The sequence below is a fragment of the Bipolaris maydis genome, assembly GCF_028858645.1.
Source record: "Bipolaris maydis strain C4 unplaced genomic scaffold PSV08scaffold_2, whole genome shotgun sequence".
NCBI lineage: Eukaryota > Fungi > Ascomycota > Dothideomycetes > Pleosporales > Pleosporaceae > Bipolaris > Bipolaris maydis.
The window spans coordinates 1,069,121-1,090,890 of NW_027093858.1; the positions used below are offsets into that span (position 1 = coordinate 1,069,121).

Below are 21,770 nucleotides of genomic sequence, written 5' to 3' on the forward strand. Positions count from 1 at the left end.
GTAGTAGTAGTAGTAGTAGTAGTAGTAGTAGTAGTAGTAGTAGTAGTAGTAGTAGTAGTAGTACTCGGATCCCAATCATCCGCAATTTGCATACTACTCAACCCCACCGGCATTTCCAGCGGCAATTCCTCCACGACGCAGCCGCATACCCACAAAACGCGTTTTGATTCCTTGGGTATTGTTTGCAATCTTCTTCCTCACTGCCATGTGGTACACATCCATGCTATTTGGCGCACGGTTCCTATCCATTGTCCGACCAGTCCCACCGAGCTTTGCCGCACAGGAGATCACCGTTTATACTACATACGTATTTATGGAGAACTAGTGCAGGGGAGTGTGTCAATATTCACAAGACTCTTTGCCGCCCCAACAAGCCCCACAACGTCTATTGTGCAGACGCCAAGTCCAACAAACCCTTTGCCTAGTAGTGGGAAGGATGGATTACCTGATGCAGGTAATGAGCTTGGCAGGATATCGTCAGATGTGAGGAGAACTGTTGCGTCGGCGCCTACAGGCTTTGTCACAATCACGAGAGGGATGCCTTGAGCAAGACGTTTTTGTTCGAAACTGCCCCACTGTAGGCGCCCGCACGACGTGTCATGGACTGCGGCCTCATCAAAGGATGCAAGAAGTAAATATGGTATTCCACTGAAGAGAGTAATGGGCGACGTTGACGTTGGAGTCATGCACTTTTGTCTTTCTATTTTGTTATCTTCATTCCCCATTACCATGCCTTTTTCTCTCATTTCCGACTCCCTTGGCGGGAAATCGCTGTCTATTTCTTCCGTTCAATCCCAGTTTCTAGAATAAATTGGAAGTGGAACGGCTGTCGAGCCAGATTCTGCATATTGATGGCGAGTCGCTACTACAGGAGCTTTCGTTTTGAAACAAGCACGAAACAAGTCGGCTAGCCTGTTCCGGCAGACTTGGAAACACTCGCTTCTCCACTATCATGAACATTCAATCTCGGATAGTACATGTTGCATAATGGCGCAATACAACTTTACCACATGGAGTAAATTCACTGCTTCTTCTAGACAAGCCGCTGGCGTGTCGCGACTTGGTTCCTGTCAAAGCAATGTCGTTCCCGCACCCAGTGGCCGGGATAGCGCGAACTGTTGCCGCGAAGGATTCATGGCGGCTCGCCGTAGTCTTCGGAGATATACTCTCCTGTGCAGGCGCCTAATTGAAGCAAAGGATCAGCGTTTGGACATACATAAAGCGCTGGACAGTCGTCCCTCAACGATGTTTTCCATCATTCCAACGGGCCAGTCCTTTCTTTGAACGCATTCACTAAGTTCTTTTCTACCACATTCATTCTTTACCTTACATTCCATCTTTGTGATCAGGCATCACCATCACACATTTGAAATCCAAACACTGTACATAACACTTATCCAACGCACGTCACCATGTTCACCAAGGCCATCTTCACGAGCGCTCTTCTCTCCGCCGTCTCGGCCCACCAGAACCTCCACCAGCTTTGGGTTAACGATGTCACGCCCGGATACCAGGTCGGCATCCGGATGCCACCCTCCAACAGCCCCGTAGTTGATTTGACGAGCAACGACATGGCCTGCAACGTCGGCGGCTCCAAGGTCCCATCTGGCGTCAAGACAATCGAGGCCAACGAGGGTGACAAGATCAAGGTCCAGTGGGATAACTCTGGACACCCAGGACCGATCACGCACATGCTTTATGGTCCCGTCGATGATGCTTCGCAAGCCACTGGTATCGGTGCTGGATGGTTCAAGATTGACGAGATGGACTTTGTCGATGGAAAGTGGGCTTCTGAGATCATGCAAGCAGCCAACATGACGCATGAATTCCCTCTTCCCACTGGCCTTGCCACCGGCGAGTACCTGCTCCGTTCAGAGATGCTGGCACTCCACTCTTCTCAGACAAAGGGGGGCGCGCAGTAAGCTGATCTTCTCTTCACTTATCATGTATAAGCTAACGTGACAAAGATTCTATATCGGCTGCATGCAACTGAAGATCAAGGGCACCGGCAGCAAGGGCTCATGCACACCTACCATTTCGCTTCCTGGCGCCTACAAGGCTGACGATGCCGACATCTACATTCCCAACTACTACAACGGATACGTTGCCACCAACTACAAGGCTCCCGGTGGTCCGGTTGCTACTTGCGGTGGCGCTGGCGGTGCTGCTCCCGTTGCTCCTCCCGCCTCCAACTCAACTGAGCCTGCTCCCTCTTCGATTTCCGACGAAGCTGATGTCCCTACTCTTGCGCCCACCGTTCCTTCTGGCAATGATACTCTTCCATCGGCTCCGGCTGTCCCCACCACATTTGCCACGCTCCCCAGCCCACCTGCTGGCGTTACACCTCCCGCTGGTGCCGTCCCCACTGGCTCTGTGGGAACTGCTAAGCTCTACTACCAGTGCGGCGGTATCAACTACAACGGTCCCACTGAATGCGAGGGCACTGCCAAGTGCGTCAAGCAGAACGACTTTTACTCGCAGTGCATCAACTAGAGGAACTGAGACGGCACAATGTGCAGGAGAAGCTGAGATGTGGTGGTGGTGGTGATTGTGAAAAAAGAATTGTTGGTGTTCTTGTACATATACACTTACGTAGATGTTGATCTACAATTTTACTTTTGACATTATTGAATTCATGTGCGCTCTGAGTGACGAATTGATGCAGCGCCATTGTGCAATAAAAATAGCCAGGTTGACTAGAGCGTGAAGCAGGAGGATGGGAAATGAGGAGGCGGTCGTGGCATAAGGTTGAGAAGAAGAAAAAGCAACGTCCCGGTATCCTGTGATGCGGAGGAGGTCCCCTGAAGCACAAAAGGAAAGCGCACCGCGTGGCTGCTTGCTCAACAGGAAAGAGCGAGGCGTTGTATGCTTGCTGCAAGCTAGTCGTCAATGCGTGTACGTCTATGTGTGTGTGTGTGCTCGTATGTGTAAAAGCAAAGCCATGTCCAAAGTCCTAACGGCTGTTAGATACGCATGTATGATAGTAGCGTTATAGCGGTCGCGCGTCGTGTACCTGTGGCGTGCGTCAACGCCTCGTCAGCCTCGATTCGCAGACAGAGCGGGAGGCCAGCCGATGGCTTTGTTTCAGGTTAACCGCAGTTGTACCACCCTGGCTGCCGTCTGAACAGCTGGCTTGAGGGGCGCATTGCATATGCAGACGAAAGCCGCAACTGTCAGCAAAATCCTAAAGTACAACCACACAGACTCAAGACAAACAGTCTTGATGCGACGCCGAGTCGCCGAAAAACAACTTTCAGTGGTTGCTCCTTTTCGTGGCTTTCGCAAAGCCCTGGCTTTCTAGGCCGCCCTCGCCGCCGCCGGGGTTGCTCCACTATTGTCCGTTCACTACCCACGTACCCCCCATCTTCACAATAATCATTCACACCACCCCCCGAACCCCTCGACTCCTTCGTTGAAAACCACCAAAAATAACTAGCCCTTAATCCCTATTCTATACCCCTCCCCGAACTCAAAACTAAAGAGTTATCCTGCATCGACTGCGCTTGCCCTTCAAGTTGCTGTTCGGCACCACCCAATAACCCACACCGCCGGCCCTCACAAACATACTAAACATGGCCGACAACAGGCCGACAAGCTCACACAGTTCCGACAAGGACGCGGTACGTACTTCGTATTTTTCCCATCATGTCTTTGCTAGACATAGCCAAGGCTTCAGTGTGCAAGTTTGCTAACGGTCGTGCGGTTACAGGACAGTTTCGAGGACGCATCGGAAACTTCACCTCGCCCAGACTCGCCCGCTGAAAAACCACAATCACATCCGCGCTCATTACTTCAAAAGGAGACCCCCTCATCGACCGTACAAGAAATCAAGACGGACTCGACTGCACGTGCAGCACCAGCAGCCGCCCCTAAAGGCAGCAAAGACGACAGCAAAGACGACAGCGATGAAAGTGACGAGGATGACGAAAGTGATGGCAGTGACGAAAGCGACGAAACAGACGAGTCCGGCACAGGCAGCGAACCCGAAGAACCGGAAAAGCCCGCCAACGATGCACCTGCCAAAAAGCCGCCCCTACCCAAGAGAGTGTCGGTAACGTCTGACATGGACGATGTATCTTTGGATGGTGGTGCGTACTTCCTCTCCGTTTGAGACAAACAATACTGCGTGAAGATTGGCATACCTGTATTCCAATGTCAGGAGTATCCATATCTCCCGACAGCACCTGCCAACTTGTGGCTTCCCCACGCGTACCAGTAAATGCTTCCCGATTCTGAGGCTGACCCACTGCAGACGGTGCAAAAGCTCCAGACTCCGTGCCGAAAGCACCACTGCGAGACTCGCAAGACTCTACAGCTTCGATCCAAGGCCTCTCCGGAAGGATGTCTCCTGTCAAGTTTCCTCCACCCCCCGCTCCACCAGCTGCGCCAGCCGCTTCAACCGCTTCAACCGCGCCAGAAAAGCCACCGACTACATCCAGAAAACTTACCGGTCCTTTCGCGTGGCTGTCAAGAAATAGCACCAGTAAGAAATCTGACTCTCCACCATCATCCACAACAGCGACGGAACGAAGAAACACAGGGGCTTCCATTGCCACCATCGGTAGCAATCCTGACCTCTCGTTGAGCAGGACCGAAGGTGAGGGCGAGACTGGTTCGAGCAATCGGACGAGCCAGGGAAATCTTCGAGACCGTTTCAAGTTTTTGCGCATGAGGGAGGAAGCCGGCATAATGATGGGTGACGAAACCAGTCTCAACGGCAACCCAACTGCTGTGGCGACCAGGCCGACTAGTGTTGGTCTTATCAGTCCACCCATCGTTCCCGAAGACGAGCCAGGAAGCCCGCCATCACTTACAAGACAACCCACTATCAATCCAAAGCTGGCCCCTGGAACTGCATCTGGATTTGCTGCTGGCCCAGCGGGAGATGCAGCTGAGCCTGTAGATTGGGATCTCTGGCAGTCTGTGGTCAATGAAGGACCAGCTGCCATTGCCCGCACCAGCGCAGAGGAACTTAATCATGCCATTGCAAATGGAATCCCTCAAGTCATCCGAGGTGTTATTTGGCAGGTGATGGCGCAAAGCAAGAACGAAGAGCTCGAGGCCACGTATCGGGAACTCGTAGCCCGTGGCACAGATAAGGAACACATGAGCCTTAGCACACCCAACCTTACTGGTGGACAGACAAACGGGAATGGGAAGGAGTCAGTTGCTTCTTCCTCCTCGTCAGTTCACTCAGACTACTCGAGCCCACCCACTACGACTGGGAGCACAAATGCACCACCGGCCTCGCCGCCACTAACCGCAGACAACTCCGAAGACCCCATCAAGGTACAGGCAAGAGTAGCTGCTGAAAAAAAGCAGAGTGCCGCTGCCATTTCGAAACTGGAAAAGGTCATCAAGCGGGACTTGGGTGCACGTACAAGCTACTCAAAGTATGTCATGGCGGCTGGTTTACAGGATGGCCTTTTTGGTATTTGCAAGGCTTACGCTCTGTACGACGATGCCGTTGGCTACGCTCAGGGCATGAACTTTATCGCTATGCCTCTACTTTTTAACGTAAGTCTGAATGCATGCTTCCCTTGTTACATTACTGACTTTACAAGATGCCTGAAGAAGAGGCTTTCAGTCTGTTCGTAACGTTGATGAACAAATATGGCCTCCGGGACCTATTTGTTCATGACATGCCTGGACTCCATTTGCATCTCTACCAGTTTGAACGCCTCTTGGAAGACTTTGAACCTGCTCTCTACTGCCATTTGCGCCGTAGGGATGTAAAGCCTCAGCTCTATGCTACGCAATGGTTCCTCACGCTATTCGCATACCGTTTCCCGCTACAGCTAGTCCTACGCATTTACGACCTGATACTTAGCCAAGGTCTCGAGTTGGCCATCCTGAAGTTTGGCATTGTCTTGATGCAGAAGAATGCCGAAACACTACTAGGCATGAAGGATATGGCAACACTCACGACGTTCCTAAAAGAGCGACTCTTTGACGTGTACATTGACAAAGCCCCTTCTGCAAACTCGATTCTTGAGAACGGCTTCTTTGGTTCCACAGCAGGTATCGACAAGGAGATTTACCGTGCTGATACGCTTGTAAAAGATGCTGTAGCTGTCAAGATTGCACCTGAGACCCTGAAGCAATATACTGCTGAGTGGAAGGAGCAACGACGGATAGAAAAGGATCGTGAGACCGAGCTCGTAGGGCTCAAAGAAAAGGTTGCTTCTTTGGAACAAAAGGTGCGGTCGTTGGAACACCGAGCCGAACAATCGGACATGGAGCACGTCCAGGTTGCCTCCGAGCTCATCAAAACCAAGGTCGAGAATGAAAACTTGGAAGAAGAGAACGAGACACTGAAGACCAAGGTGCAAGAGCTCCAGAAGATTGTCGATACACAGCCTGCAGAAGTCGAAGCACGACTGAAGCACGAGATGGAGACTGTGATGCAAAAGAACATTGTTGTTCACAATGAGAACCGTAATCTAGAAGATGCAATGGCCGAGATGGAGAAGGAACTGGTCGATGTCAAGATGCAATGGGCTACGGTAGGGCTACTGCAGCTGGATTGAGTTTGAGACACAGCTAACGAAACGTCTAGATTAACGAAGAACACGAGGCGCTCAAACAAAAGTGGAACAACATCTCACAGATGATGAAGAAGTGAGCCCTGAAATTTGGGCTCCACGTTTGCATCCGAGGCCAGCTATTGGGCACCAGATCTATTCCACCGCGTCGATCGCCCCTTGATTCGTTTCTAATGTCTATATAAACACGTTTGCCCTGTCCGTCACATAGCGTTGGCAGGGTCCCGTATGATGTTCATCTTGCGTGGGCGATGTTGGATTCCCAACAGACGGGTGGTCCGCATCGCCCGCACCCCCGTTACATAAAGGAAGGCAGTGCCTGTAGCTCGAGCATGGAGGGAGTTGGATAGCTTGCATGAGTATAAGGAGCAGGGGTTTGGGAGTTGCTACAAAGTGGACTGGTGACATAATACGTCTATTTCTGCAGACGCACGGCGTTCTTTGCGGTATTGCTCAAGTGTTTGTTTGTAGCGTCCTATGACCTGGCGCATGTGTCGACTAGGAATCATCAATGGACCGAAAACGTACTACCAAGTAAAGATGCAAGATATAATAACATGCAGTGACTGAATGATCAAAAGATGGCACGTGGTTGGCTCTCCCAAAGTGCCTTCACTTGCAGTCGCCAGAGGGCCAGAAACTTGGTTCGGCTAATTTGGCACTAGCGCGTACTAAGGCCGCGCCCGACTCCTCTTCTCCCTTGCCGCAAAGATTCCTGCTACCTGGACAGACAGCCACGGCGCGACCAACTCAGCTGCCGTATTTCTTGCCTTCGCCATTCCACATCTTGTTTTTCCTGTCCCCGCATCTTCTCTGACTTTACTACTAATCTTCTGGTAACGCGCAGCCTGCCATGGCCGCTCCTCCAGATCTCAACGCCATTCTGGCGGCTCTTGGTACGTTGGCTCGCAAACTGAAGTTGCCGCAGCCCGCGCATATACTGACTTTTCACCCAGCCGCCGGCCGACCGTCGACCACACCATCCCAGACACCCCAACAGGCTCCGCCTGCACAGCATCCCCCTCCGCAAGCCCTACCACCAGGCTTCCCTGGCGCAATGCCTACTGCCACCCCGCCAGCCATGCCGGGCTACAGCTTCCCACAACCCACACATTCTGGCAGTCTTGACCTTAGTGCTATCAAGCCTGTGAGCTCTGGGTCTGTAAGCATCCAGGATGCGCTGGCAAAGGCGCGCGGTTTTGCAGCCCAGAAAGGCCTTGCCCATGAAGCAGCGCGCCCAGGTATTGCTGAACCTTGGTCTGGTTATGGTGTCCCAGCGCAAACTTACACGCCTCCAGCTTACCAAGAAGACCCGCGCCTCAGTGGGCGCCAGCCCTACAGACGTTCTCGGTCGCGTTCGCGCTCTCCAGCGCGCCGAGAACCCGTGCGTGAAAGCTACAATCCATACCGCGATGAACGTCGTGATGAGCGCCGAGGCGGCTATGGTCGTGAACGTGATCGCTCGCCCCCTAGACGTGACACCTTCTCTCCCGCCCAGCAATACGGGCAGGCTCGTTCGCCCCCTGCCAATGATAACTCTGAGGTGATTCTCATTGACTCTTCGTTGGTTGGTCTCGTCATTGGACGACAAGGTGAGAGTCTCCGCCGCATTGAACAAGAATCCCAGACACGTATTCAATTCATCAACGGCCCCGAATCTGGACCTCAGCGCGAATGCCGTATAACTGGCAGCCCTGGTGCTCGTATCAGTGCCAAGCGCGAGATCAACCGTATCATCGAAGAGAATGGTGGAAACCCTGCTCGTGAGACTGGCCGCAATGCTAGGCCTACCGCAAAGACGGTCGGTCAGCAACAACCGGCTCTTAGAGAAGGCGAACAGTCGTCGCAGATTATGGTGCCCGATCGAACCGTTGGTCTCATCATCGGCCGCGGTGGTGAGACTATTCGTGATCTGCAAGAACGCAGTGGCTGCCACGTTAACATCGTTGGTGAAAACAAGAGTGTGAACGGTCTGCGTCCTGTGAACCTCATTGGAAGTCCTGCTGCTGCTGCCCATGCCAAGGAACTCATCATGGAAATTGTCGATAGTGACACTAAGCAAATGGAAGGCACAGGCAACCAACAGCCGCCGTCGCAGCAACCTTTCAACAACAGACGTGACAACTTTGATCCCTACGGCGCTGGTGCTGGTAGCGCCGGCGCTGGCAAGATCAATGATAGCATTCATGTTCCATCCGATGCTGTTGGCATGATTATTGGCAAAGGTAACATGTGCTGATATCCGCTATGCAATGATCATACTAACAGGAACCCAGGCGGTGAAACCATCAAATCCATGCAGTCCGAGACTGGCTGCAAGATCAACGTTTCGCAAGCATCTGGCGCTGATATCGAGCGCGAGATTGGCCTTGTTGGAACACGTCAAGCCATCGATGATGCCAAGCGAGCAATCTGGGAGAAGGTTGAGCAAGTGGTACGTTTGTTCCGAGTTTGGCCATGTTTATACGATGCTAACTACATTTAGCGGGAAAAGAACAACTCGCGCCGACGTGATAATGGCAACCAGGATAATGGCTACTCACATCAACAGACACCATCATATGGACAGGCTGCTGCGCCTGCACAAGCTCCGCAAGCCGCTGCCCCCGCTGCAGGTGGCGCTGCTGCTGACCCGTACGCCGTTTATGGCGGCTACCAGAACTACCTGGCGATGTGGTATGCATCCATTGCTCAGCAACAACAAGGCGGCCAAGGTGCCCAAGGACCCCCAGGCGCATAGTCGCCACCTAGTCGCTGTGACCGATGCACATCTTGCTGAACTTCGCCGAGCCCTGCATGTTTGCATGACCAATGCTTGGATCTTTGCTGCCTGGCATGATTACTATACCCGATTTCCTGGACCTATTTTTTTTTCGACTTCTTGATCTGCGCATACCCGATGTTTTCATGACTTGCGGATGACACATTTGCACTTCATGCCTCCAACCACTGGCTGTCCTCGAGCATGCTGTCTACGACGGTGTGGCTTTTGACTATGCTTACAAAGGGACACCGTTACCGTCGCTGCTTTGCGTGAGCCGAACATCGATTGATCTATGCTTGCCGTATGGATGACTGTTGCGAGCTCCCCAGTCCTTGGGTTACACCGATAGCTGTGCGTTCATTTTATCATTTCCACATGATGATCGACGGTGCGTCGTTGCGGTTTTTCGAGAATATCTTGCAAAGCCCACCGTTTACCTATACGTCTGCTGTCTAATTGCGTCTGTCATGAGCCCGCCCCTCGCCCCCGGCCTATCCATTATTAAAAGGACATGCCGCAAGATTCCCCTGGATTTCCTATCAACAAAAGCGTTTACTGTCTTAATGCACGTACCTCATCGTACGTAGACTTGCATTCGATCGCCCTCTGCAGATCACTGGATGTGACTTTGGAGTTGGTTTCGAGCCGTCAATCGACACGTGCGAGCACGTGGTGCATATACCTGAGCTGCATAGGTCCTTATTGTTTGTCTGTCCTGTACAGTACTAGTATTATACTATCAAAAATGGAGTCCTTGCAGTGTGCAATTAGCTCTTCCACAAAAATCTTGCTTCATATCCTCCTATGCTTCCAATGTGATGTTTCTAGTGACATGCCAGCCCTCGTCAGTAATTTGATGCATATGATTATGGCCGGATCTCGCCTCTTGTAGCGGCACAACATGCCAAATGGTGAATCTAGTCACTGCTCACGTGCAATGTCGCTGAGCCGCGGGGTGGGGCAAGGATGGAGGGGCAGAGGCGCGAACGACGGCCATCGGCGAGCTCCTGCGTGGACCCTCTGCAGCTGGAGCGCGTCCCGAGATAAGACACAATTGTGCCGGCGCTGATTCGTGCGTCTGCTGGGTGATTTATGGACTACATTACCCAACTGACTGCTTTTAGCTTTTGATATAGCCCGCCGAGGTGACTGTTTCTTGCAGGGCCATATTGTCCAGCTTGCTCTCCGCTCGTTCCCCACATCGCCAGGACAGAGACCCTAGGCATTCCTGTAACTAGCTGGGCCAGCCTGCGATTGCCCTTGTGATACGCTTGTGTTTACTTGCCCCGTTCTTCTTCCTTTCTTTTCTTTTTCTTCTTCTCTCTGTCACTTCGTTTGCCTGTGCGCTTTGGCGTTTCTTCTTCCATCTTCCCCCTCCTTCCCCTCTTCCTTTGCCACACACCCAGTGCAGCGTGGCAACCATGGCACCGGGAATCGTTACACCACAGCCTGCAGTGTCGAACGAGGCGACGAATTCGCTTAACGAGGTTACCGCGGACTATGATGATACGCTTCGATTCTACCTGAATGGAACAAAAGTCGTACTGGACAGTGCGGACCCCGAAGTCACGCTGTTGGAGTATCTGAGGGGAATTGGATTGACGGGGACAAAACTGGGATGTGCGGAGGGTGGGTGTGGTGCATGTACAGTGGTATGTTTGTTGGGTTCGGAGAGGGAGGAGAACTCAATCTGGAGATCTTCCAAGATTTCAGGAAGCCGGTTCCAGGAGTAACCAAGAGAGCTGACTGTTTGCTAGGTTGTGTCACAGTTTAACCCAACCACGAAGAAAATATACCATGCCTCCGTAAACGCATGCCTTGCACCCCTCGTTAGCGTAGACGGCAAACACGTAATAACCGTCGAAGGAATTGGAAATGTAAAGCGACCACATCCAGCGCAGGAGCGGATAGCAAAGGGCAATGGCAGCCAGTGTGGTTTCTGCACACCGGGTATCGTCATGTCGTTGTATGCTCTGCTTCGTAACAATGTTGAACCCACCGAGCTTGAGGTTGAAGAGGCTTTCGATGGTAACCTCTGCCGGTGTACAGGATACCGGCCAATATTGGACGCAGCTCAGAGCTTCAGTGTACAGTCTGGATGCGGAAAGGCAAAAGCCAACGGCGGTGGTGGATGTTGTATGGAGAAGAATGGTGGAAATGGTGGAGGTTGCTGCCAGAAAAATGGAGCAGATGGAGAAGAGCAGCCGATCAAGAGATTCACACCACCTGGATTCATCGAGTACAAGCCCGACACAGAGCTGATATTTCCCCCGCAATTACGGAAACATGAGTTTAAGCCGCTTGCGTTTGGAAACAAGAAGAAAAGGTGGTTCCGGCCGACAACCCTACAGCAACTACTGGAAATCAAGGATGCCTACCCGTCAGCAAAGCTAATTGGTGGTTCGACCGAGACGCAGATCGAAATCAAGTTCAAGGGCATGAACTACAATGCGTCGGTATTCGTTGGCGATATCCCAGAGTTGCGCCAGTTCAAGTTGAATGACGACCATCTTGAGATTGGCGGAAATGTTGTCCTAACGGATCTTGAAGAGATTTGTAAAGAAGCTCTTGAACACTATGGGCCAGCCCGGGGCCAGCCTTTCGCAACCATCCTGAAGCAGATCCGGTATTTTGCTGGAAGGCAAATCAGGAACGTTGGTACTCCAGCGGGAAATTTGGCCACGGCGAGTCCCATCTCGGATCTCAATCCGGTGTTTGTGGCTACTAATGCGACACTTGTTGCTAAGAGCCTCAAACAGACAAAAGAGATACCCATGTCGACTTTCTTCAAAGGCTACAGGCAAACCGCCCTGCCGCCCGATGCGGTTATTGCGGGCTTGAAGATTCCGATTGCAAAGGAGAAGGGTGAGTACATCCGCGCGTATAAGCAGGCAAAGAGAAAGGACGATGATATCGCGATTGTGAACGCTGCATTGAGGATCTCCCTGGATGAACAACATACGGTTGAGAGCGTGGATCTCGTATATGGCGGCATGGCACCGACAACAACCCATGCGCGAAAGGCAATGGAATTCCTTCAGGGCAAGAAATTCACAGAGCTCAAGACTCTGGAGGGAGTCATGGATCAACTTGAGCAGGACTTTGACCTACGGTTCGGTGTCCCGGGTGGTATGGCGACATACAGGAAGTCTTTGGCTCTCAGCTTCTTCTACAAGTTTTATCACGAGGTACTGGCTGAGCTGCATGCCAAAGAAGTCGCTGTTGACACCCAAGCGATTGGAGAGATTGAAAGAGATATTAGCAAGGGCAAGAGGGACGAAAAGGCTGCGGAGGCATACATTCAGAATGAGGTTGGTCAGTCCAAAAACCATGTTGCTGCGATGAAGCAATGCACGGGCGAAGCGCAGTATACAGACGATATCCCTCTGCAACGGAACGAGCTCTACGGATGCTTGGTTCTGTCGACCAAAGCACATGCGAAGCTGCTGTCGGTAGATGCGGAGGCTGCATTGGAACTGCCGGGCGTTGCCGCGTACGTCGACCACAGAGACCTAGCTTCGCCTGAAGCCAACTGGTGGGGTGCCCCAGCTTGTGACGAGACATTCTTCGCAGTCGATGAAGTCTTCACTGCAGGCCAGCCCATTGGCATGATCGTTGCCGACACCGCTAAGCACGCAGAGCAAGCAGCACGAGCAGTGAAGGTTGAATACGAGGAGCTCCCAGCTATTTTCACGATCGAAGAAGCCGTTGAACAGGAAAGCTTCTTCAACCACTTCCGTCACATCAAGAAGGGTGATACTGAGAAGGCATTTGCTGAGGCTGATCATGTCTTCACTGGCGTCGCGCGTATGGGTGGTCAGGAGCATTTTTACCTCGAAACCCAGGCGTGTCTGGCTGTTCCAAAGCCTGAGGATGGCGAGATGGAAATCTTCAGCAGTACACAAAACCCTGCTGAGACTCAAGCCTATGTGTCCAAAGTGGTGGGTGTCGCTGCAAACAAGATTGTCACTCGTGTCAAGCGTATGGGTGGTGGTTTTGGTGGCAAGGAAACACGCTCGATTCAGCTTGCTGGTATTGTGGCTTGTGCAGCGAACAAAGTCCGCAAGCCTGTACGCTGCATGCTTAATCGAGATGAGGATATTGCGACATCTGGACAACGCCACCCTTTCCTTGGTCGATGGAAAGTCGCCGTCAACAAGGACGGCAAGATCCAAGCCTTGGATGCAGATGTCATTTGCAATGGTGGCTGGAGTCAAGACCTCTCTGGTGCAGTTGTCGAGCGCTCGCTTTCCCACATCGATGGTGTCTATTCGATACCGAATATCCACGTTCGCGGCCGTGTCGCAAAGACAAACACCGTCTCTAACACAGCGTTCCGTGGCTTCGGTGGTCCGCAGGGCATGTTCATTGCTGAGACATACATGGAAGAGATTGCCGACCATCTCAAGATTCCAGTTGAGCGGCTAAGAGAGATCAACATGTACTCACCTGAAACGAACATGGTCACACATTTCAACCAGGAGATTAAGGATTGGTATGTGCCTCTGATGTACAAGCAAGTGCAGGAAGAATCCCTCTACGCACAGCGCCGTCAAGAAATCGAAGAGTGGAACAAGACGCACAAGTGGAACAAGCGCGGTCTTGCCATTATACCAACCAAGTTTGGTATCTCGTTCACTGCGCTTTTCCTGAACCAAGCCGGTGCACTCGTACACATCTACCACGACGGAAGTGTTCTTGTTGCGCATGGCGGTACGGAGATGGGACAGGGACTGCACACCAAGATGGTACAGATTGCTGCTCAGACGCTTGGTGTACCACTCGAAGATGTGTTTATCAGCGAGACTGCCACAAACACAGTTGCAAACACTTCGTCTACAGCAGCGTCAGCATCCTCTGATTTGAACGGATACGCCATACACAATGCGTGTGTACAGCTGAATGAGCGCCTGGCGCCATTCAAGGAAAAGCTGGGACCCAAAGCGACCATGAAGGAGCTCGCTCACGCTGCGTATTTCGACCGTGTAAATCTTTCTGCTCAAGGCTTCTACAAGACACCAGATATTGGCTACGTCTGGGGCGAGAACAAGGGACAGATGTTTTTCTACTTTACCCAGGGTGTCGCTGCTGCCGAAGTCGAAATCGATACATTGACCGGTGACTGGACGTGCCGACGCGCGGATATCAAAATGGACGTTGGTCGCTCCATTAACCCAGCTATTGACTATGGTCAAATTGAGGGTGCTTTCGTGCAGGGTCAAGGACTGTTTACAACGGAGGAGTCTCTGTGGCTGAGGGGAACAGGCAATATTGCAACAAAAGGGCCGGGTAACTACAAGATCCCTGGGTTCAGAGACATTCCACAGGAATTCAATGTCAGTTTGCTCAAGGATGTGAACTGGGAGAATCTCCGGACCATTCAGAGGAGCAGGGGTGTTGGTAAGTTCTCTTTTCTCTCTTCCATGATTCATGCTTCCTCAGAAACGGGATTGCTAACTGCGATGAACTACAGGCGAGCCACCACTCTTCATGGGCAGCTGCGTCTTCTTTGCAATTCGCGATGCTCTTCGGTCTGCTCGCGCAGAGTTTGGCGAGACTTCTGTTCTGCACCTCACTTCTCCTGCTACGCCTGAACGCATTAGGATCAGCTGTGCCGATCCCATTCTGAAGCGCGCGTGGGTGGAGCCCAAGGAGGGCGAGAAAAGCTTTTTCATCAGCATTTAGTGGGATTTTGGTTATTGGATCTGTTTTGTGAAACTGGAATGTGTGGTGTTTAGGAATTACGTACGGCATGCGAAATCGCATGAATGGAGTCCTGATGAATGCTTCCCACTACTTAAATTTGGCCACAAATGCACAAATGCACACACATGTAAAGGGTCTCCGACATCGAGATCAGGTTATCGATGTTGTGGAGTCAGCGCAAGGGTGACGGAAACGGAATGCAGATGAGATCGCGCTAATCGCAGCCGATCGCCCCGAAGCCGATCCTGCAAGACGAACCATCGTCATAACGCGAACATCAATTCGATGACGTCGTGGCGAGCTCGACGCGTTTAGCCCATGATGATGATGCTGAAAGAGCAAAATGGCTCGTTTCAGCCCCTTCCTTTTCACGTCTGCTGCTTAAAGTACGGAAGTACACTGATACTCCCAGGCACATGCTACGCTCTTTTCACCGCAGCATCAGCCTTCGTGTCGCATGCCGAACTACACGATTGTTTTGTGCGCCACCCTACCTACAGCTTTCAAGCTTAATTTCTTCTCCTTTTCCCGTCATGCCCCCTAAGAGGAAGAGGTCCGCCGTGGCGAGTACGCCGTCTTCTGTGGACAGTCCTGCATTAGCCATGGATATATCACAAATTCAAAAGACGGAAGTGCCTTTGCCACAGAATGTATCGAAATTACCGCGTCGCCAATCGTCCCGTGGCCTAAAAGCCGAAAATACAGATCCTACTGTGAATCCAGAGATTCTTGATGGGGCCGCTGCGTTACGAGCATCCCCTGATGGGCATGAAGACGCACCAGTAGACTCTGCTCTGAAGCCTTCTGTTAACGATGCGCCTGTAGCTTCTGTGACGAATAACAAGAGGAAGAAGGCTGGCGCACAGAAAGTCAAGGTCGAGGTGGAAGAGGAAGACACTAGTGTCAAGATGTCCAATGGCATTGTTGATCCTACAGCTGATGCTGGTGTTTCTGGCGACCTCGAAGATGCTGAAGGCGCAGAGGCTGAGGAGGGCGAAGAGGCAGAGTTCAAAGAGGCTTTGTCGAGACCTCCACCAGTCAACTCTTCATATCTTCCTCTTCCATGGAAAGGGCGGTTAGGCTATGTATGTGTTCTACGGGTACTGATTGATATAAGCTAACATAGCTCCGTGTAGGCCTGTCTCAATACGTATCTTCGAAGCTCGAATCCTCCTGTCTTCAGCTCGAGGACATGTCGTATTGCGAGTATCATCGAACATCGCCATCCTCTAAAGGACCCATCTCAGCCGGAGCATTCCACCAAAAACCGCCCTGATAAGGATCAGCCAGCGGATACCAAGCGCGGTATGAAATACGTCGAAGAGATAGGACTCGCCAATGCGCGAGACGTAAGCAAGATGGTGCGCTGGAACGACAAGTACGGCATCAAGTTTATGCGACTGAGCAGCGAGATGTTTCCCTTTGCGAGCCACGAGGAGTATGGCTACAAGCTCGAGCCGTTCGCCGCTGACACACTTCAAGAAGTGGGCAAGGTGATTGCAGAGCTGGGCCATCGTGTAACTACACATCCAGGACAGTTCACTCAGCTAGGGTCGCCGCGAAAGCAGGTCATTGACAATGCTATGAGGGATCTTGAGTATCACGATGAGATGCTTTCTCTGTTGAAGCTACCAGAACAACAGAACCGTGATGCTGTTATGATTCTGCATCTTGGAGGAGCTTACGGTGACAAGCCGGCTGCGATTGAGAGGTTCAAGGAGAACTATGCGAAGCTTCCTCAGAGCGTGAAGAATCGACTCGTGCTTGAGAATGACGACGTTGTCTGGTCGGTACATGAGCTGCTCCCTCTATGTGAAGAGCTGAACATTCCATTTGTGCTGGACTACCATCATCACAATATCATTTTCGATGAGACACAGATCAGAGAGGGCACAAAGGACATCATGGAACTCTACCCGCGCATACTCAAGACATGGCAGAAGAAGGGTATCACACCCAAGATGCATTACTCGGAGCCTACGCCCGCAGCCATCACTCGCACTACACGAAGAAAGCATTCACCACGTGTCATGACCTTGCCTCCTTGTCCAGATACCATGGACTTGATGATCGAGGCAAAAGACAAGGAACAGGCAGTGTTTGAGCTTATGCGGACCTTCAAACTGCCGGGGTTTGACACATTCAACGACATCCTACCTCACACACGGCAAGATGAAAATAGACCATGGAAACCTAAGGCGAAGAAGGCTGCGACAAAGGGGAGAAAGAAGAAGACGGACGATCTTGACGACTTGGATGCAAAGATTGAAGACGCTGAGGAAGAAGAGAAGCCGCCACCAGTGATTCCCGAGGAAGAGGTAGGCATGGGAGGACCAGAGGGACGAGTGTACTGGCCTCCAGGAATGGAGGACTGGCTCAGACCCCCAAAACGCATCATCAAGAAGAAGGACGAGGGCACAGCCACGCCCGCGAAGAAGAAGCGTAAGACGGCAGGTGACGCGGGGTCTGTAACGAGTGAGATTGCTCCACCTGAAGATATCAAGACGCCCGTGAAGACGGCGACCAAGAAAGCCACCAGCCAGGCTAAGCGGGGTGTAGCAAAGTCTACCACTAACAAGAAGAAGACGGTCCCGAAATCAGCGCCAACACCGTCAGCGTCTGACGAGGACGACGAAGACCAGCTTAGCACACCTCCACTAAGTGACTTAGCCACAGACGAGGACGATGCTCCTGCCGTGCAGAAGCGAAACGCACGGCCTGCGCCGACACGGAACAAGTCTGCCAGGGCCACGGCTCGCATTAGCTACAAAGAGGAGGAGGCAGACGAGATAGGCCCGTAGCCTTGGGTCAAGACAAGAAATCAAAGGTGGATGGATTACTGCCCGAAAATAATGCCAAAGAAAATGAATACATCATCAATAAAGAGTGAGATACTCATTTTGGTTAATGGTGCTCCGTTTGCGGGGGATGGTGGAGGGTGGTGAGGGACACCATCGAACAAGGCAGACCATGTAAAAAATGTGAACCAAGAAAAGGAACATGTAATTGTGTATGTGTGTGTGTGTGTGTGTGGCGGTACTTACTTTCAAATTGAGTGTTCTAACAAGAAAAACCTCCGAAACGAAAAAAAATAAGTACTTTCTTTGCCCTGCTCAATCCTTCCCTTCCCGCTTCAGGCCATTATGCCGTCCCTTCATGCCACCCTTCCCCCGCACAACCCCTCTTTGGTCCTTACACACCACTACGGACTCCTGCCTAAAACGCCCGCTCAAGTCTTGTGCACGTACGTACCGTATGTGTGTGTGTGTATGTTGCCTCCCCATCTCCGTTCCTGACAAACTCAATTCTCAATTCATGCAATCCCCACACCACCATCCCTCCCTTTTTTTTTTCTTCCTTGCCCATCCTCTAGTGTGCGTTTGGAAGGGGGGGGGGGGGGGGTGAAACCACCAACTAAACCCGCGCGTACCCTATCTACTGCGTGCCATATCTTCTTTTCCCCTTTCTTTGCGTTCCGCGTGCTCGCGTATGTGTGTGTGTGTTGCTGTTGAGTGGGGAGAGAAAGAGAACAAAGTTGCTGGCTATCTAGGCACCTTCCCAACGCAGACAAGTTTCGCTTGCTGGTGGAAATATGCGCTGGTGAACATGAGTTCGCTTGGCTGGGTCAGGGGGGGGGGGGGGGGGGGGGGATGCTGCTGTGCTGGTGTCGATGCGAGTGTAGGTTTGCTGGCACTGTGTTTGTGTCTTTGCTGCTGGGCCCCACAGGGTGGTGATGAGTTGTAAGGTAAGTTAGTCGATAATATAGGGTATGTACCGGAGGGGTGGGAATGCAGAACAGTCGCATGAATTGGGGAGTTTTACATTGCAAAAAAAAAAAAGGCAATTTCATTCGCAGCTAGGTACATATTTAATTTTTGTCTTAATTAGATTTCCAAGTAAATGTTTCTTTGTTTTACTTATTTTTTCTTGTTATGATGGTAGTTGGTGTTGATGGACCTCCGCTCGTCTATCTCACTTCCCCTCACTTTTGCAACGTAGATGCAACAAATGCAGTGGCTTCAAGCCACCGACGCACACCACAAGATTCCAGAACCGCCATGGAAAAGCGCCCAGGCCGCTGTTGTGCCGCACCGCCCGGTGCTTGCCGCAGCATGCCGTGCATATTCGTTCCTTTTCTTCTTCTTTATCGCGGATGTGCATCCCCCACGCTCGGATGGCGGATGGAAGAGGCGGGAGAAGGATGTGGGAAGGATGTGGGAAGGGGATGGCGGCGCTTGTACAAGCGGCTTTGCGTTGGTGGCTGCTACAGTAGTGAATACATGAGTCGTTTGGGCGAGGAGGAGAGGGGTGTGTAGGCGTGTGGGGGAAGGTGGAGGGACCGGCTGCGGGATGTGTGCGTGGATTTGTGCGCGCACATAGAAGCAGAAAAGCGAGGTGTGGGTGAAGGGGGAGGGGGGGGGGGGGGAGGGGGCGCCGTTAGTTTGGCTGCCGAGTGTACCATACGAGAGAGAGACAAGTTAGTGCAGTACAGGAGGTGTGAGCGGGTGAAGCAGGCACAATCACATTGCATAAAGGGAGCTATCGATTAAGCTATTGATGCAGATGTAGGATGATACCGATGTAGGTGCGCGTAGAGTCGTGAGTGGCTGTGTTACTGCGTGTGTGGGGTAATCGGCCTTCTCCAAGGACGTGTTCGGAGGACATGGTTGAAAGAGAGAAGGTGAGTAAGGCGTAATCGCGGGTGGCGTGCGAAAACAAGACCGTCTGGAAAGTTACTTTGATGGGTATGGGTTCAGGTACCAAGTTTCTTTTCGTTTCTAACAGTGTGAATGACGATGTTGATGGAGGCTATGGCGGCATGGCAACCTGGCGGAAGGATTTGATGGTGTTGAGCAACAAGACGCTTATCTGTGGGTATTACCATGGGGGTTTCTAGTAGGATTTGCTCGTATTCTGCTGTACATACATCCGTTAGTCAAACGTCATGGCATTCTCGCGGTGTATTCTATTCTTTTTCGTCCGCCAATCACTGCCAGGTGAGTGACTTCCAGAAGTTTGGTCCTGGTGGGTACAGGTCTCAAGGCCTACCTAGACCCGTTTGACAAGTTTGACAGCGTTCGCGCAGGGTCTCATGTGTGTGTCAAACCAGTCGATCAGTCAGTGCCTGTCGTGGCATTGTCTTCTCCGAGCTTCGTTCGAGACACTAAGAGGTGAGTGCTTGGACATTGTGGCCTAGAGTTAATATCAGAACTCGTCGATCATCGAGCGCACGGAGATCGAGGCCTCGTCTATGGTAGAGGTGCCTCTCTGCATGCAGCTGGGCAGCCGGCGACCTGTAGCTTTCCACAAGCGGTTTACCTCCCGCGGCTACATATCTGCACGTTATCTGCACAGCCTTGTACAAATTGAGCTTCATGCCCGTACCATGCATGTGGGCTCTCGAATCGAACATTCGGTGCACTAGTGTTGCAAGCTATCCTTGAGTTACAAAACCGCGTCTAGAAATGGATGGCATTGGCCGGCGAGGTATGACGGGCTATGTTGGAGGGGCCGTCCTAGTTTTTCGGGCGGAATGTTATTGCGCCGGTCGCCCGCCCAGCAGTCATGACCATTTCCTTTGGCAACAAAATGTATGTGGGGACACCTAGAGCTATCCTGAACAACAACAGGCGGTGTGGCGTGATCTCACAGCAATGGGTTTTACGGGCGTAAAAAAAGAAGGCTACGGCGGTTGGGGCGCAGACCAAGGATGGCAAGGCTTCCAAGAGATTTGAGCCGCGCAAAGTAATGGCTGTTTTGGAATGCCGGCCCCCATTCGTACTACTAATTGCGTTTGCGCTTGCAGCTCGGCAGACAATAACCGCGACTCTTGCACACAGCACACACAAACACATGCATGCATGTATACAGGTAGAGGTGAATGAACTGATTGTTCTACAGAACCTGCATATGTCTGTATGTAGGTCAAGTTGAGATGGGATAGTAAGAAGCAAGGACCACTGATAAGGATGGATGGGCATGACGGAGAGTGAACCGCAAATATCTACGCGAGAGGTCTGAGCTTCAACGGCCTTGTTGCAAAACGGCAGGCCATAGCTCAACCATTTGGAAGTTTTTTTTGCTGTTATCAGTGCATGTTGAAAATGATGCCATTGGAATTGTCTTGGCTCAGTGACGGAGAAGATTCGGTTTCCAGATGACAGCACTTAAGATTAGAGGAGGTTGAACACCTGCTGTTGTCCTGCTTTGCATCGTACTATAGTAAGTATACGAGAAATGAGGCAGAGGCAACTACTATGCACTCGCCTTCCAGCAAATGAGCAGCCAATTGGCAACCAGTAAAATAATTCTAAAAAAAATACACTTTGCGTGGTCGAGTCGTGTGCTTGGCATCTTTGATTTCCGAGTAAAAGGTATCTCCCAAGCAGTCTGTGCTCAATTTATCAGCTCTCGTATGACGACACAATTGCACGGACATGTTTGTTTTAACCCGAGTTGTGGTGACATCGTGTGCCCTGGCTGGAGGGGTATTGGGGCTGCAAACGGCATCTTCACATGCTCCCTTTGTGTTGTCTTGACTGCCAACTCATTAGGGGACGTTAGACTCGGAACAATATCGCGGCAAGTTAACACGACTAGCACCTGGCATCTGATATAGTACATAGGCCCATTTTCTCATATTGCGGAATTCGCCTTCTCCGGCTCAAGTGCAAAAAGGTCCGGATGCGTTGCCCAAAGTAGAGGCATAGCAAGAGACAAGTAATTTTTGGTCGGTGTTGTCGCGGAGACATCGG

General features: G+C 51.7%; 6 protein-coding genes across 6 annotated transcripts; 4 read left to right on the forward strand and 2 right to left on the reverse strand.

Annotated features, from left to right (window-relative positions):
* The first annotated feature begins 1,254 nt into the window (after positions 1-1,254).
* PSV08DRAFT_264751 (carbohydrate-binding module family 1 protein) lies at positions 1,255-2,626 on the forward strand. Its single transcript, XM_014229261.1, has 2 exons — positions 1,255-1,918; positions 1,968-2,626. The coding sequence occupies exons 1-2, from the start codon at positions 1,413-1,415 to the stop codon at positions 2,491-2,493; spliced, it is 1,032 nt and encodes a 343-aa protein (XP_014084736.1). The 5' UTR covers positions 1,255-1,412; the 3' UTR covers positions 2,494-2,626.
* A 791-nt stretch (positions 2,627-3,417) lies between these two features.
* PSV08DRAFT_407154 (rab-GTPase-TBC domain-containing protein) lies at positions 3,418-7,077 on the forward strand. The gene is made up of 5 exons (XM_014229260.2): positions 3,418-3,620; positions 3,710-4,088; positions 4,253-5,517; positions 5,565-6,506; positions 6,560-7,077. Exons 1-5 carry the CDS (start codon positions 3,573-3,575, stop codon positions 6,623-6,625), a joined length of 2,700 nt encoding a protein of 899 aa, XP_014084735.1. The 5' UTR covers positions 3,418-3,572; the 3' UTR covers positions 6,626-7,077.
* On the reverse strand, positions 6,332-7,077 carry PSV08DRAFT_264770 (uncharacterized protein). Its single transcript, XM_066092497.1, has 2 exons — positions 6,560-7,077; positions 6,332-6,506 (listed from the first exon to the last, which is right to left on the reverse strand). Exon 1 carries the CDS (start codon positions 6,951-6,953, stop codon positions 6,723-6,725), a length of 231 nt encoding a protein of 76 aa, XP_065949761.1. The 5' UTR covers positions 6,954-7,077; the 3' UTR covers positions 6,332-6,506; positions 6,560-6,722.
* A 216-nt stretch (positions 7,078-7,293) lies between these two features.
* PSV08DRAFT_194727 (uncharacterized protein) lies at positions 7,294-9,285 on the forward strand (the record flags this gene model as incomplete). Its single annotated transcript, XM_066091997.1, has 5 exons — positions 7,294-7,441; positions 7,502-7,786; positions 7,844-8,770; positions 8,822-8,979; positions 9,031-9,285. Exons 1-5 carry the CDS (start codon positions 7,399-7,401, stop codon positions 9,283-9,285), a joined length of 1,668 nt encoding a protein of 555 aa, XP_065949762.1. The 5' UTR covers positions 7,294-7,398.
* A 1,445-nt stretch (positions 9,286-10,730) lies between these two features.
* Positions 10,731-17,896, forward strand: PSV08DRAFT_407156 (aldehyde oxidase/xanthine dehydrogenase a/b hammerhead; the record flags this gene model as incomplete). The annotated part of the gene is made up of 5 exons (XM_014229258.2): positions 10,731-10,961; positions 11,067-14,709; positions 14,783-14,949; positions 15,411-16,100; positions 16,152-17,896. 5 exons carry the CDS (start codon positions 10,731-10,733, stop codon positions 17,814-17,816), a joined length of 6,396 nt encoding a protein of 2,131 aa, XP_014084733.2. The 3' UTR covers positions 17,817-17,896.
* A 2,727-nt stretch (positions 17,897-20,623) lies between these two features.
* Positions 20,624-20,875, reverse strand: PSV08DRAFT_264823 (uncharacterized protein; the record flags this gene model as incomplete). Its single annotated transcript, XM_066092498.1, has 1 exon — positions 20,624-20,875. A coding segment is annotated over exon 1 (244 nt), but the record flags the coding sequence as incomplete, so codon positions are not given.
* Positions 20,876-21,770: the final 895 nt, after the last annotated feature.